This window comes from Elephas maximus, chromosome 14 (assembly GCF_024166365.1).
Source record: "Elephas maximus indicus isolate mEleMax1 chromosome 14, mEleMax1 primary haplotype, whole genome shotgun sequence".
NCBI lineage: Eukaryota > Metazoa > Chordata > Mammalia > Proboscidea > Elephantidae > Elephas > Elephas maximus.
In genome coordinates this window covers 2,440,753-2,457,912 of record NC_064832.1, presented here as the reverse complement: position 1 = coordinate 2,457,912, position 17,160 = coordinate 2,440,753, and the positions used below count along the sequence as shown (strand labels likewise).

General features: G+C 34.2%; 1 protein-coding gene and 1 pseudogene across 1 annotated transcript; both read right to left on the bottom strand.

Moving 5' to 3' along the window:
• Positions 1–2,213: 2,213 nt before the first annotated feature.
• Positions 2,214–3,113, bottom strand: LOC126058231 (olfactory receptor 4A47-like). Its single transcript, XM_049853211.1, has one exon. It carries the CDS (start codon positions 3,021–3,023, stop codon positions 2,214–2,216), a length of 810 nt encoding a protein of 269 aa, XP_049709168.1. The 5' UTR covers positions 3,024–3,113.
• Positions 3,114–15,761: 12,648 nt separating this feature from the next.
• Positions 15,762–16,744, bottom strand: LOC126058223 (olfactory receptor 4A5-like; annotated as a pseudogene).
• Positions 16,745–17,160: the final 416 nt, after the last annotated feature.

Genomic DNA, 17,160 nt, shown 5'->3' with positions numbered 1-17,160 from the left:
TACTTATTTCAGGTCAGCTAATAACACATTACTACCCTTGTCAAAATAGTTTTTCTAAAAAAAAAATAAATTTAAGCCACCTTAAATTTGTTATTAAAACTAAGTCGCTCCCTGGGTGGCATAAACAGTTCTCATTTGACTACTAACCTAAAGGTTGGTGGTTTGAACCCACTCAACAGCTCCATGGAAGATAGGCCCAGTGACCTGCTTCTGTAAAGACTACAGCCAAGAAAACCCTATTCAGAAGTTCTACTCTGTAATATATGGGGTCACCATAAGGCAAAACAATTTGATGGCAATAGGTTTGATTTTTATTTTTTGTATCATATATTGAGCATTTAGTCTTTGCAAGGCACTTTCACATTTAAACTCAAATAACCCCATAAATGTGTTATTCCTAATTCATAGGTGGGAGAGCTGAGGTTCAGAATGTTTTGTTTCACTCACCCAGTGTTGTATAACTACTAAGCACTAGAACTAAAAGCCAGCTTATTCTGTTTCAGTTCCATTACATTCTCTAATGTAAGATTTCTCCTAAATCAGAAGTCTCTGAAACGAGTTGGACCATGTTTCCTACTGAGCAAAGTAATAACCTACTCATATATTATAATGAGAATTTTCTGAGAATCTAAGCACATGGAGGGCAGTATGTGATCTATAAATAAATAAGTAGATAGATGATAGATGATGGATGGATGGATGGACGGACGGACGGACGGATGGACGGGCGTGCGGGCGGGTGAGTGGGTGGGTGGCTGGATCAGTAGGTAGATTCTTTTCATTTTGCAAATGAGGATAACTGAGATTAAGAAAAGAAACAGACATTTACAAAATTGCACATTCATATGGTGGTAGATTAAGGACAAGAATTCAGGTTTCCTGAGTCTCAACCTGTTTATCTTTTCCCTACATGGAATAGCCAATAGTCTCACTTTTTACATGTAATTCAAACAAAAGTTATTGTTTTATTTGCCTAATTGATCTATATAATTGTCCCAATTACTGTAATGAATTGAATTTTTTCCCCCCAAAATTTTGCCAACTTGGCTAAACCAGGACGTCCAGTACTGTGTGACCTACCACAATTTTGTCATCTGATGTGATTTACCTATGTGTTGTAAATCCTATCTCTATGATGTTAATGAAGCGGGATTAGTGGCAGTTATGTTAATGAGGCAAGACTCAATCTACAAGATTAAGTTGTTTTAAGCCAATCTCTTTTGAGATATAAAAGAAAGAAATGAACACAAGCACTTAACCATTGCACCAAACTACTATAGAACAATTGTAAACAGAAAAGACACCTGTGATTTATCACCTAAGTCAACAAGAATGTGTAGTCTATTTTACTGACAATCAGAAAGGCATTCATTACATAAAACAATCTGTTCCAAAAACATTTAATACTTGTTGTGTGTCTTAATTACCTAGTGCTGCTGTGGCATAACAGTTAAGAGCTATGGCTGCTAACCAAAAGATTGGCAGTTTGAATCCACCAAGCATTCCTCAAAAATACTATGAGGTGGGAGGCGGGGCCAAGATGGATGAGTAGGTAGAAGATACCTCGGATCCCTCTTGCAACAAAGATTCGGAAAAACAAGTGAATCGATCACATTCATGACAATCTACGAACTCTGACCATCAAACACAGATCTAAAGAGTTGACCTGAGTGACAGGGGAGCACTATATTTAAAACATATTTAAAAATAAATACATAAATTTCTAAGTAATATATTCTATCTCTGTTTGGGATGGAAGGAACAATTTTTATGTTATATTTCAAAATGTATTATTCTGAAATTGACAATGAGCACTACTAATTGTGAAAAAAGGATTAGATTTATTTAAAAGACATGAGAGAACCTTCCATCAACTAAAATAGCTTTCTGGCATTAGATGTAGCATAAGTCATCACACAGAATGTAAATCCATAGACTCAACAGAACTATTCTACATAAAAAAGTATGTATATTTTCTCAGGAAATAAAAATCTCAAAAATTTATTTTCAACAAAATTAATCATTGGAGGTATCCTAATAAATGTTTTCCATCATGCACAATCATGATGACTTGAGGAAATATTTACTACAATTAAATAATTACACACAGCTTCCCTGGAATTGACTGGATGGCAGTGGATTTCAGTTTTATCTTTTGTTTTCCTGCAAGGGAAAACCTTTATTCAAAGTAGGTGATGCATTTGCCTATTGCCTCATTTTCTTTTTCTTGTCCAAAGCTTCTTCATGGCATTTTTCATCTCTGAATTTCTCAAAGTATAGATTAAGGGATTAAACATAGGTGTGAAAACAGTGCAAAACACCGTCAAGAATTTATCAATGGGTAAGGTGGAAGGAAGTTTCACATACAGAAAAATACAAGGGACAAAGAAGAGGACCACCACAGTGATGTGGGAGCCACAGGTGGGTAAAGCTTTGTGCCTCCCTTTCTGACTAAGATTCTTCAGGGAGTGCATAATGACTCCGTAGGAGATGAGTAACAGCATAAAGATGACCACACATATTACCCCATCATTGACAATCACAGTGAGACCAATGACATAGGTGTCAGTGCAGGCAAGCTTTAATAATGGATACATGTCACAGCAAAAGTAGTCAATAACATTGCGACCACAGAAGGGAAGATTGTAAACAAAGAGAAGGTGAGCTATACCATGCACAAAACCTCCGACCCAGGTCACCAGCAGCAGCAAAACACGCACCCTTTGGTTCATGATCATCATATAATGCAGGGGTTTGCAGATAGTCACGTGGTGATCATAGGCCATGACCACCAGAAGTAAAATCTCAGAACCACCAAATAAGTGTTCTGCAAAAAGCTGGGTCAGGCAATCTTGGAAAGAGATGGTTTTCTTCTCATAGAGTAAGTCTATAATCATATTTGGGGTAACTGTAGTAGAATAAACAGCATCCATAAATGATAAGTAGCCAAGAAAGAAGTACATAGAAGCATCCAGTGTTGGGCTGACCCCTACAGTCACGATAATGAGGAGGTTGCCCACCATTGTCACAATGTAGATGAGCAAGAACACAACAAATAAAACCTTCTGACCCTGGAGACTCTGAGTGAGCCCCAAAAGGACAAACTCAGTCACATTGTTCCATACGTTCTTCTGTGTATCCTTATTTTAGACGTCAGGACAAATTTACCTGTAAATGTAATGGCAACTAGTGACTTTATGAAATCTCCCTATAAGTTGTTTATTCTTTCAACAAATAGGCATTAGGATTTATTATATTTCAGCACTGTACAAAATTTTAGGAATATAAGGCTGATTAAAATATGGTCCATAACCTCAGAGATCTTATCAAATAACAAAGATAAACAAGTAATTAGAAACATACGGGAAAAGAGCAGATTATGAAATAAATAGGTTTAACACTCTAATTTGCCACATCTGCTAGAAAATAAAATTGGGTATATATACTCAATACTGTTTATAAAAATAAAATGTAAATAAAGTTTTAGTACAAAAATAAAGGAAGATTTATTTAATATTCACTTTCATGTTAGCAAATGAGATTTTTTTTCTGCATTGTAGGAATGGCAGAATCTTTTTAACTAATAACTGAAATCCACAATGGACATACTTCACAATTTTAAAAATACTTATTACAAGTACTGTTGAGCAACAAAGAAATAAGCATGAAATTATGTATAATACTATTATAAGACAAAATAAAAATAATTATGTGAGCATGAATAAAACATGGAAAGGTTAAATTTTTGTTGAAAACCATTTACTTTTTGCTGGTGATGTGTGTGCAGGAGTGAAAAAGACTAGGGAAGAGATTTCAAGGAAAAAATGAAAAAGAATATGGCACACACAAACACAAAGTATATCATAAATATCTTCAATATTAACCAACCCTGGTTTCTCTTAAAATAATCCTAGTAATGATATCTAGTTACTCTTGAAGCCCCTATTGACATTTGCTTCAATATCTGACATTGTAATTCTGCTGGACCTCTTCACAATATATGAATTTTCTGTTTCTATGACCAAACCCTCTGTGTTCACTAGATCCCATCTCTTTATCACTTTTAAAATAGTCCTCCTGTAATTGTCTCTTCCATTTTCTACGGTAACAATTTTCCTCTCTATATTTATACAGTGTAGTATCTCCATTGTTTAAATAATTAATCCATCTACTCTACATCTATTTCAAGCAAGCAACCCAATTCTATGTTCTTCATTGTTTAAACACTATTTGCTAAGTTTACCGATCAATTTCAGTCCTCTTCTTACTCAATCTCTCACTCCTACGAATTGAAGTAATAACTGCTTACATAAGTATCATCTTAGGTCCTTGAAAGCCACTCATGCAAGGTTTAAAGATTTACATTATAATCTAATTATTAACAGATTACAGAGCACTTCCGTTGATCCTATATGAGCTTTACAAATCTCTGCCTATTAGAATAACCCCCAAATACCCTTACATTAGTTTCTAAGAACACTGATGTAAGAGGAGGTAAATGTATTCTAGATCTTTACACTATGAAAGTATCCAAAAGGGTATTTCAGAATTAAGTCAATCCCCATATTTTTATCGACCACAAAGGTTCTCTAACATGGCTCATTATCAGAATCACTCAGGAGAACTTTTAAAAGACTATGACTTTCCAAATCACACTACCAATGTACCCTTGCATAATATAAACCCTAATGAAGACTCTTATGTGTACAAACACTTCCCGGGTTACCTACATAATGAAACAGTCATTCATTCTAAGTTCTGAATTGTGGTTCCTTCTCCCTTGTCCTAAAAAATAAGAGCCTCATACACTGATGCCGTCTCTGTGAACACAGAGAGTAAGATAGTACATGCACCATCACCTGAATTAGAACTGTTTCTTTGTGGCTAAACTTTCCATGCTTCAGGAAGTCCGTCTCAATCTTTCATAAAATTGTTACCTTTTAAATTGTTGGGACTTCTAACACAAATATCAAAAATGTCTTCTAGCCAAAAGAAGTCTGAATCTTCATTATAAGCAGAGAGAGCCAGAGACCTCAACACTGGGATAATTTGTTCTAAAAAATCAAATGTTAAATAAGTTGTATGAGGTTAAAAAAGTAAATAAGAAGTAAATTTCGTGGGAGAGAGAAATGTGAATAGAAAAATATTTTGCATTTTGTGGTTTAGAAGTGAAATAGCCGTTACAGCCTTTTGATTCTCAATCTGTTATATTGGTCTGACTTTTTACAACAAAGTCAAACTTTGGTTTGCCTGAAGGATGGAGAATAATTTCATATTCATATGTCATTACGCTTTGGGTCCAACATTTCAATTCCTGAAAAAATTAATCATGTAAACACTCACGTAGGCAAGCACTCTCTGTGGTAACGTAAGAATCTTTGGCATTTTATTTACACTTGAACTACAAAAAATATTTTTGAGTCATTTAATAGATGCATCTTAAGTAGTGATGCTTCCATCATTAAATTCATTGTGACCTTAATCATAATTCTGAGAGTAAGTTCTGCATCTCTAGAGATGTTGCAAGGATAATCACCCATGTAAAATAGGATTTACAGGACCAGGTACTCAGGGGAGAAAAATCACAAAAATATAACCTGAGGTCAAATCATCCAAAGGGAAGAGTCCAGACTGGGAAGAACTTAAATATGTAACAATTCTCCTTTTTAAATCATGACCTCCAAAATAGGCAAGCCTTTTGAATGTGTACTGTTAAGTTATATCCTTGCAGATGATATCTGAACTCACTCCCACTGGACGAAGACTATTGATTTCAGAACAAATCATTGAAAATTCAATTCAAATATATATAAAGCAGGGTTCTCACTTGTTATGGATTGAGTTGTGTCCCTCACAAACATAAGTTGAAGTCCAAACCCCTATACTTGTGAATGTGACACTTTTAATAGGATCTATGAAAATGGTATTAGTTAGATTAATAAGAGATTTTAGTGGAGTATGGTGGGTCACACTGGTGATTTTATAAAAGAGAAGGTACACAGAGACAAAGAGAGAAAGACGAAGGACTCCATGTGATGCTGCAGTAGCAACTCAGGAATTCTTGGAGCTACTAGGAACTAGGTTAGAGGAGCAGAACAGACCTCCATCAAAGCCTCAGAAGGAATCAACACAGTTGACACCCTGATGCTGAACCTCCACCTCCAGAGCTGAGACTAACTTTCTGTTGTTTAAAGCCACCTACTTTGCAGAATTTTGTTATGGTAGCCCTAGGAAACTAATATATCACACTAGCAGTAACAGCCTTGAGTTTGTCACTGTAAGAGTTTCAGACAGGCAAATTGGTAAAATCTGTATTAAACATGAAATAAAGGAAGTAAAAAAAATTAAAGGAATAGCTTGCAAATCTATGATTCTTAGTGTTAGACCTTATATTTCCAGGGAAATCAGTAGTCCCAGATTTAAAAAATTAAATTCCCAGCATTCTTTGAAAGCTAAGGTGGCATAAGATACAAGTTAAGTCATTAAATGAGACACGCAGGAAGTGAAATGATCAATTTCGAAGCCAAACTCCCTTTTACCCTTTCTCCTTGATGCTTCTCTAGATCTCAGACAAATTGTTCAGAGTTCCAACAACCATCCTGTGACCACAATCATACCAAAGAATGGAAGTTAAGAGAATGGGAGGTGAGAGTCTTTCTACTCTGTTCTTTTTCAAGATTGCTTAGGCAACTAAGAGCCCCTTGGCAGTTCCATGCATATTTGAGGATTGATTTTTCCATTTCTGGAAAGAAGGCTGTTGGAACTTTGAGGGGGATTTTCTTGAATTTATAAGCTGTTTTAGGTAGTATTGACATCTTGACAATACTGAATTTTCCAATCCACGAGCATGAAATGCCATTCCATTTATTTAAGTCATCTTTAATTAATTTTAGTACTCTTTTACACTTTTCTCTGTACAAGTCTTTCTAAAATTAATCCTAGTGATTATATTCTTTTAGATGATATTGTAAAAGGGATTTTTTTTTCCTCTTTAGTATGTTCATTGCTGATGCAGAAAAACTCAACTTACATGCATGAGCACAAGGAAATTTTTCCCAGAGATACTCTTAAAGTTTTAAATCTTAAACCAAAGCTAACCCCTGAAGTCTTCTTTGAACGAAAAAATACATTATTTTCATTAGTAAATTACCTCTGCTTTGAGCATTGTGTGCTTTTAAAGAATGATCTATGTGAGATCAAATTTACAAATGGCTACTCAAAACATTGAATGGGAAACTTAGGCAGCAGTTAGTTTAAGATAATGGTAGTAGAATAATGAAGAAATGGTAACTAGCAAGTATGGTAGCACAATTTGAATAATGTAACCAATGTCACTGAAATGTGCATGTAGAATTTGTTAAAATGACGTATCTTTGGCTCAGTATACTTTAGCCAAAATAAAGAAATTGAGAAAAATAAAATAACATGGAAGTCAAGAGTTAATAATTGCTGAGTAGAAGAATTCAATGTCCATAAGCAACCTACTCTGTACTTCTTTTGTAAACAGAAAATCAAAACTCTACCTTGTTAAGGTCACAGTTCTTTTAGATCTTTCTTACTAGCAGCCCCCAAATCATCTTAATTACACTTCAGAATGTGTGGTGAAGGATTCTGTGGCATGTCCTAGTTCTTCTCAGGCTGCTCAGTAGAAACGAAAATTTGTTGCATACATCAATGGTTCCCCACTATCTAATTTCCTTGTGTGATCAATCCTATTGTCAAAAATCATGAGTGTGTCTATTTACAGGTTAAAACACGTAGCTTAATTTTTTAAACTTTTCATACAATTTCATTAGCCAATATCCATAAAAGAGTGCTTAAATCGACAATTACCTACATTTCATTCTGAAGAAATTTTTAGAAATAAATATTTCTAGACTGGAATATAATTATAGATATAAATTCACTTTAAGGAAATGATAAAATCACTGCAATTTATACTACAAAAAGAATTTGTATACAATTATCTCTTAACATTAAATCAGATTATAAAACTCAACCCAAAATTCCTATAATAATTCTAAAATGAGAAGTTATAGTTTGTACAATAAAATGTTGGGTAATGATCATCTGACTTAAAGCTTTATATTAAACCAATAAAGACAAAAGTAAAGTGACGGTATGGCAATAGAGAAGAGAAAGGAAATCTGGGACTATTCTATTTATCACAAAGTCCTCATGGAACATTCACCAAAAGAGACAATATCCTAGCACAAAACAAGCTGCAATACATTTCAGAGGACTTATTCAGAAATACGTGTGATAATATTAGCATTCAACTAGGAAATTTGATTAAACAAGTAACTATACACTCCCCAACTATTTACAAATTAAAAAACACAGTTCTTAATAAGCTATGGATCAAAGAAAAAGTCACAGTAAAAATTAGAATGTATTGTGTACATTATTATATTATAAAAAATACTAAAATTTGTTGGATGCAGCTTACTTAGATAGTGCATAAAGAGAAAAGTATACCTTAAATTGCAAATATTAGAAAATAGGAAAGATTATTTAAAAAATGAACTAGCTTCTATCTCAAGAAGCTAGAAAGGAAAGAGCAAAATAAACCCGGAGAATATTGTAGAATTGAAACAGTAAATCTAAAAAAGAAATCATAAACATAGAAATTAATTTAAAATAGAGAAAATACATAAAACTAAGAGTTGGTTTTTGAGAAGACTAATAAAATGGGTAAGTGTCTAGCAAAATGAATTTAAAAAAAAAAGAGGAAAAACAAACGGAGATCTGGTAGAGAAGAAAGTGCCATCACTGCTGATTCTGTCTAGTCTAAAGGATAATAAAAGGCGATTCTAAACAAATACAGGCCCATATTTTTCTCAACTGAGAAGAGGTGAAGGAAGCCTTTGAAAAATACAACTTTCTGAACACACACACACAAAATTAAAAATCAAAATAATAACATGATACCTGTTAAATGATGCTTTAATTTCTCCCCCCCCCCAAAAAAAAAAAGATCCATCCACATATAGCTTTATCAATGAATTCAACTCATCATTTCAGCAAAAAATCCTTCTGGGACAAAAGAAAATTAAAATACTTTCAAACTCATTTTCTACACACAGCATAACTCAAGCAAAGATAAAAAAGGAGTTACAAAATTTTGTAAAAATTCATCAAAATAGCCTCAAAATCTCTCAAGTATTATTTAGCAATTCGAATACAGCCATATATTCTAAAATTCTAACATGACAAAGTAGGTTTTAAGAAAAAAATCTGGCCTTAATATTTGAAATAAGTTGATGTAATTCAAATGACTACAGGAAGCACCACAGCTTTTCACTTGCCACTTTTTTGAAAAGTAGTGTCTATTTTGATAATCTTGCATTCCGTCCCATTGTATGTTGTGTGTGTGAAAGAGAGAACATGACTCCAGTTCATATGTCTTTAAATACAGAAAAACAATAATTTAGGAGCTGTACAAAATGAACTGTACCCAAGGAGTCTCACCCATACCTGATATGGATTTAGAAATTGAAGTCCTGAACTTCAAGCTGAGGCAATGATGAGATAAGACGTTGGTGAAGAGGTTGAGTGTACCTTGCCTGTGTATGATTGTGATTGTGACCTTAGGTGAACCGATACAAATTGTATTTCTAAAGGTTGACACAACTCTTCTATCTTATACTTTTCTACATGTTATGTTAAAACTACCCAAAGATATGGTGTTAGTTTCTTCACCCTTATCAACCTGAACAAGTATATGGTTGTCTTGGTCTCTAGAATATGACAGAATCTTGAGCCATTTGTGGGGATAGCCCTTAACTAGCCTGGCAACTTCTACGTGCTCCCTCTGAGAAGCATGAGTAGTCATTTTAGAAGTCTAATAAGCTCGCTGGAGAAATCTTCTCTACATAGGTCTACATGGACTACAGAACAAATGTAATTAACACTCTGTTACACTGTTGCACAATTACACAAACAGTTGAACAAAATTGAACACAGAGTCTAGAAATAGAATCACACATATATACTCGTGAATTTTCAACAAAGTTTTATTAAATTCAATAGGGAAGTGAAAGACTTTTAAGGAATGGGTATTCAAAGAACTGGATACACATATTAAAAAATGAACCATGTGAATCCAGCTTACATTACATCCTAGACACATACACCATGCCATCTCTCTGCAGCAAAGACCCAAAAAACTAAGTAAAAGAGATACAAACATCAATCCTGGAACTTTAAGCATCAAATGAAGGGATGAGGAACTAGGTCAAAAACTGAATGAAAGAGGATATTGACAGAAAGCAGAGAGCTAGGAGAGACATGAAGTAGAGGTCCCTGTCAACTATTATGAAACAACCAATAATGACCCCAGACAGGGAAGATGGAAATCAACTTCAAAGAGCTCACAACACGGTACAGAACACTTCTTAACCAGAAAAACAAGCTTTTTCACACCTCCTCCTTTAGTACATATGCCACTTCCTCCCCTTTGTCTGGACCTCTCCCTGCTGCCAAGGCTAGAGTATCCCCAACACTCAGGCATACCTCCACCCCAGACTCCCATTGCATGTGCCTTTCCACCTCTCGACCAACAGCTGAATGGTGGGAAGTAAGCCTGTACCACCACCCATCTGACACCCTGTTCCATATAGTGAGGGGCTGTGAATGCTCCCACACCTCTGGGCCAACATCAGAAAGCAAATATCACCCACCCAAGCCACCTTAACCCACCTCACCAAATCAGTGTAGAAAGAAGAAGCCTTACCCTGACTGCCGCTGCTCTGCCCACTGGACAAGGTGGTGAGAAATATTGTGCCCACAACAAGCAAGCAGCAAGCAAGCCCAGCCTACCCACCCTGATATCAAAACGAAAGAGAAAAACAGGATGAAACAAACAAATATACAATCAATAAACAAAGAAAATAAGACCTTAATGTCTTAGAGACAGCAGAACAAGTTGGCTCCAGAAAGTGACCAAAATAATCAGATAAACTTCTGGTGGAAGAAAAGGCAGTGGAACTACCTGATAATACAAAATACTAATATTTAGAGCTCTCCAAGACATTAGGAAAGAGATAAATAGACACAGAAAAAAAAAGGAAAAAAATACACAACATTATGAAAAAAATAGATGAAAACAACAAAAACAAAGACAAAAAAAGGAAAACAGACAAAAATATAGAAGAATTCAGGAAAATAATACAAGAACAAAACTACACAATAAATAAAGAATTAGAAATCATGCAAAAAAGGCAACTAAAAATCAGAAAGATAACAAAATTTCAGAAATAGACAACTCAATAGAAGGCTTTAGAAGCAAAATTGAAACAATGGAAGACAGAATCAGTGATATTGAAAAAAAATATATGGACACCACTCTGAGGAAAAATTAGAGAAGACAATGAACAAAAATTAAGAATTATGTGGAATACAATTGAGAGCAAAATTTGCACATGATTGGAGTTCCAGAGCAGGAGAAGAAAGTGGAAAAAACAGAGAAGATTGTTGAAGATGTGCTGACAGAAAACTTCCAAAATAGCATGAAAGAAGAAAAAATGACCATCCAGTAAGTTCAAAAACCCCATATAGGATGGACTCCAAAAGAAGTTACCATGATATATCATAATTACACTTTCCAAAACCAAAGAAAAAGAATCCTGAGAGCAGCTCTAGAAAAACAAAAAGTCACTTACAAAGAGAAAAAATAAGATTAAACTCTGATTACTCAGCAAAAACAATGCAGGCAAGAAGGTGATGGGATGACATATAAAAAACCTTGAATTAATAAAATTGCCAACCAAGAGTAATATATCCTGCAAAACTCTCCAATAAAATAGCAAAATTAGCACGTATCCAGATAAACAGAATTTAAGGGAATTCTAAAACACCAAACCAAACTTACAGGAAATGTAAAGGGAGACCTTCTGTTATAGAACCAACATCAGACAACAACCACAATCTAGGACAAAGGTAAGCATCAGTCAGATACCAACCTAGGCAAAGAAATCTCAATAATAAAACAAAGCTAAAGACTCAGAAAGGAAAACAGAAACATCAATCAATAAATGATGACAACATCAAAACAATAAAAAGGAGAATAAATGGGTAGGTATAGAACTTTCAGATGGAGAGGCAGTCAAGACAATATCAAGTAATAAACGACTGATTCAAACGTAGGAAGATAAGGGTAAATTTCAAGGAAACCATAAAGAAAGTTAACAAAACTAACCATCCAAAAAATAAAAAAAATAAAGACGCAGTAAACACAAAATTTATAATAATGAAAGAGAGGAAAAGAAAATCCACAAACAAAAGGAACTCAGCATGGGAAAGTAAGAGAAAAAAGAAAACGTGAGCACCACAGAAGAAAAGCACAGTATGACAGGAAAAAACTCATATCCGTCCAACAATAATTACACTGAATATAAATGGCTTAAATGCACCCATAAAGAGATACAGAGTGGCAGAATGATTAAAAAATAATATTTCACCAATATTCTATCTACAAGAGACATATCATTGACAAAAAGACATAAAAATACTAAAAATTAAAAGACAAAAAAAAAAAATCAAGGAAACAGTAACCAAAAAAGAGTAGGAATGGAAATATTGCTCTCAGATAAAATAGACTTTGAGGTAAAATAGAACATAAAGACAAGGGAGGACAGTATATAATGATTAAAATGACAATCGAATATCTATACATTCAATGACAGGGTTCCAAAATACATAAAGCAAACTCTAAGAGCATGGAGAAGAGAAATACTCAGTTCCACAGTAATAGCAGAAGATTTCAACACACCACTGTATAAAGGACAGAACATCTACAAAGAAATACAGCAAAAATGCAGGAGATAATAAAGACCATGATCACCCAACTCTACCTCATAGGATTATATAGAACACTTCAGCACACAACAGCAAAACGTGAATTTTTTTCAACGCACATGAAACATTCTCCAGAACAGACCACATTTTAGGGACAAAACAACTCTCAATAAAATCAAAAACATTAAAATAATACAAAACGTTCTCTCTAATCAGAACACCATAAAAGTAGAAATCAACAACAATAGAGCAAGGGAAAAAAAATCAAATACATGAAACCTGAATAACATCTTACTTAAAAACCACTGGCTAATAGAAGAAATCAAAGAGGGAATCAAAAAATTCCTGGAATCAAATGAGAATGTAAACATAGCATATCAAAGCCCTTGAGAAACAGCAAAGGCAGTGTTCAGAGGTCAATTTATAGCACTAAATGCACACATCAAAATAGAAGAATATATCAAAAGAAAAATGTTAGCTCTACAACTAGAACAAATAGAAAGAGAATAGCAAAAAGAGGCCACAGTCAACAAAAGAAAGGAAGTAATAAAGATTAGAGCAGAAATAAATGAAATATCAGAAAAAAACAACATAAAGAATCAACAAGACCAAAACTTCGTTCTTTGAAAAGACCAAACAATTCTGCAAACCATCAGACAAGCTGACAAAAGAAAAAAAAAGGAGAGGAAAAAAATAACTCAAATAAAATGAGAAGAGAGACATTACAACAAACCTATCTAAAATAAAGAAGATCATAACAGAATACTATGAATAATTGTACTCCAACAAATTCAAGAAACTAGAGGAAAGAGTTAAATTTCTAGAAACACACTACCTACCTAAATGAACAAAAACTGAGAGAGAAAATCTGAAAAATGCATAACAAGAGAAGAGACTGAATGGGGTAAAAAAAAAAAAAAAAGAACTGCCAACAAATAAAAGCCCTGGCCTGAATGGCTTCACTGGAGAATTCTACCAAATATTCGAGAAGAGCTCACACCAGCACTATTCAAACTATTTCAGAGCAAAGAAATGAAGGAAATCTCTCAAATTCATTCTATAAAGCCAGTAAAACCCTGGTACCAAAGCCAGGAAAACACACAAATATAAAAAATAAAAGTACAGACTAAATTTTATCTCTCATGGACAAAAGCAAAAATACACAGCAAAATTCTTGCCTGTAGAATTCAGCATCATATTAAAAAAGTAATACGCCACTAGCAAGTGGGATTCATACCAGGTGTATAAGGATGGTTCAACATTAGAAAATCAATCAACATAATCCATCATACAAAAAGAATGAGAGAAAATAATCACATGATAAAACAATTGATATTTGATAAAACCCAACACTTATTCCTGATTAAAAAAAAACCCAATAAAATAGGAATAGTAGAGAAATTTAAGGAACGTTTATACAAAACCAAAAGCCAGCATCATTCTCAATGGATAGAGGTTGAAAGCATTCCCCCTGAGAACAGGAATAAGACATGGAGGCCCTTTATCACCACTCCTATTTAAACTAGTGCTGGAAGTCCTAGCTGGAGAAATTAGGCAAGAAAAATAAATAATGGCATCCAAATTTAAAAAGAATTGTTAAAACTATCCATATGCACGGATGATATGATCCTGCACATAGACAACACACAACACAACACCAAATATTCCATAAGGAAACTACTGGAATAAGAATATCTAAACAATATTCTTTAAGGCTACATACACACATAAACTATTTTTAACTATGGTTAAAAATTAGGACTGGGATTAATTCTGAGAAGAGGTGGAGAAATGGCATCAGAGAAGTGCAATCACGTAGTTTCAATTATATAGATAATATTCTAGGTAAGAGGCTACAAGATTTATAAATAATTGCATATATTGCTGGATATACATGAAAAATTACACACTAAGATTTAAAAAATAAGAAATGTTTTAAAATCTTTCTTTTAGTTAGAAAAGTAAACTCTTGTTAAGCACAATGTTCCATATTACACTGAAAAAAATCTTTCTGCTTTCTGGTTTCTGATGTTCCTGGATGGGCTGTAGACTAAGAAAAACTTATTTTTTTACATAAAATTGAAAAAATAAAATTTTGTTTTTATCAAACCAAATCATTACTAAGTGCTACATAAAAAAGCATTTAAGTTTAATACAACTTTTAGGGAACATGCTGCTTATGAAAAATAACACATTTCTTTCTACGTCTTCAATTTCATGGGGATAAAATCAGAAGCCGTATTTAATCTTTTAAGAACCACAAAAAATGCACATAATAACTAATGAGGAAAATATAAATATGTTTATAACTTAGATTAATGTCATTTTCAAATCCAAAGTGAAAGAGTAGTATCTTTCCTCTAATCGAGAACTAGATTGGGTTTTCTTCATCACCCACATCCCATCTATCAAAATTGCTCACTGATGGTGTCTCAAACCAAACACAATATCATGTCCCACTAAAATATGCAGAATTGGAAATACATAGAAATTGCCCAGAGGAACAGAGGTAATCTTAAACACAAAACGGATAGTGGAGCTAAAAAAAAAAAAAAAAAAAAAAAAACCGTTGTGTTAATAGAATAATGAACAGTAAAATTTTAAAACCACACTCTTGGCCTCAAAAATTTGTTCTAAGTATTGGCCAAATTGTTTTCTCACTAATTTGGATGATAGAAAATTTTTGTAAGTAACTTGTTTTTTTCTCTTTTTAAAAGGAAAAAAAATAATGTTTTTGACTCCTCTTTCAGTATATACTGAGAAAAATAAAATTAAATGTAAACTTATTTTTATTTATAACAGGAAAAATACTTATGGCTTCTATCCAGCCTCCAGAATGTCTCGATTAGTTTCATTCTAATGTCAAAGGATAATTTATTCTACATTTTGGATGCCTTTACGTCAGTAAAGAGAAGTATTCCTAGGGAATCCATTGAATTGACTTAATCATTCAATGTAATAATTCATTGCCTATTACTTGCTTTAGAATTACCAATATTTTCAGTGTGGATGCAAATTCTTATTCTACATGTGGTTAACTTTCTACTCCAGATTTTTTCCATAGTATTTTTCATTTCAGAATTTCTCAGGGTGTATATCAGAGGATTCAACATGGGAGTGATAACTGTATAAACCACAGTCATAAATTTGTTAATTGGAAATTTGGAAACAGGTCTAACATACATGAAAATACAGGGAACAAAAAAGAGGGCAACCACTGTAATGTGGGAGCTGCAGGCAGACAGGGCTTTGCACCTCCCTTCCTGACTGTGAGTCTTCAGGGATCTTAGGATGACCCCATAGGAGATTAATAGAAGGATAAAAATTACCATACAGATGTCTCTGCCATTGGCAACAACAGTGGGCCCTATAAAATAGGAGTCAGAGCAAGCAAGTTCCAGTAATGGGTACATGTCACACATGAAGTGATCAATGACATTGGGGCCACAGAAGGGGAGGCTGTACACAAAGAGAAGTTGAACCACAGAGTGCAAAAAACCTCCAACCCAGGCCACCACCAGCAACAGAATGCAAACATGTCAATTCATGATGGTTAAGTAATGCAGTGCCTAACAGATGGTCACATAGTGGTCATAGGCCATTGCCACCAGAAGAAAAACCTCGACACCACAAAACAAGTGCATTATAAAGAGCTGGCCCATGCAAGCTGGGAAGGAAATAGTCTTTTTATCACAGAGTAACACTAGAATCATTTTGGGGAAACAGCAGTGGAATAAACAGCATCCATGAGTGACAGATAGGCAAGGAAGAAGTACATGGGGGAGCCCAGGGAGGGGTTGACAACAACAGTCATGACAATGAGCAGGTTGCCCACCATTGTCACAATGTAGATGAGCAAAAATATGACAGTTAACACTCTCTGGCCCTCAGGATCCTGCGTGAATCCCAGGAGGACAAATTCTGTTACATTGTTACTGTATTCCATTTACTCTTCTATAAGACCTAATTCAGAGATGAGAGCTCAGGAGAGCAAGACCTGTAAAGAAATCATGAACATCAGTGTGAATATGTCCATTAGGTCTTGGAGTTCTTCTTCACTATTAATCTTGTGCAGTGGCTTATTCATAATAAATATTTAGAAATATGTACTGAGTTTCTCTTCCAAAGATCCCAGTATGTCTTCCCTTAACAATTCTACTTCTATTCATGTGCCCATGAATAACAGGTTCTCTCTCTAAATCTTAGTGGATCTTCTACACAGAAGATCAGTCAGGGGCTCAACAGTCTTTCATTCATTTAATACTTCTTTTTTAAAACATGACAGTGCTTGGCACAGAGGTCAGCAATGACAAAGAGGGAAAGGATTTCTGCTTTCAAGAAACATTCTCTGGTGGCGAAGAT

Bases quoted from the DNA above. Each gene is read 5' to 3' on its own strand.
- LOC126058231 (XM_049853211.1), bottom strand. From the start codon at position 3,023: ATGGTGGGCAACCTCCTCATTATCGTGACTGTAGGGGTCAGCCCAACA.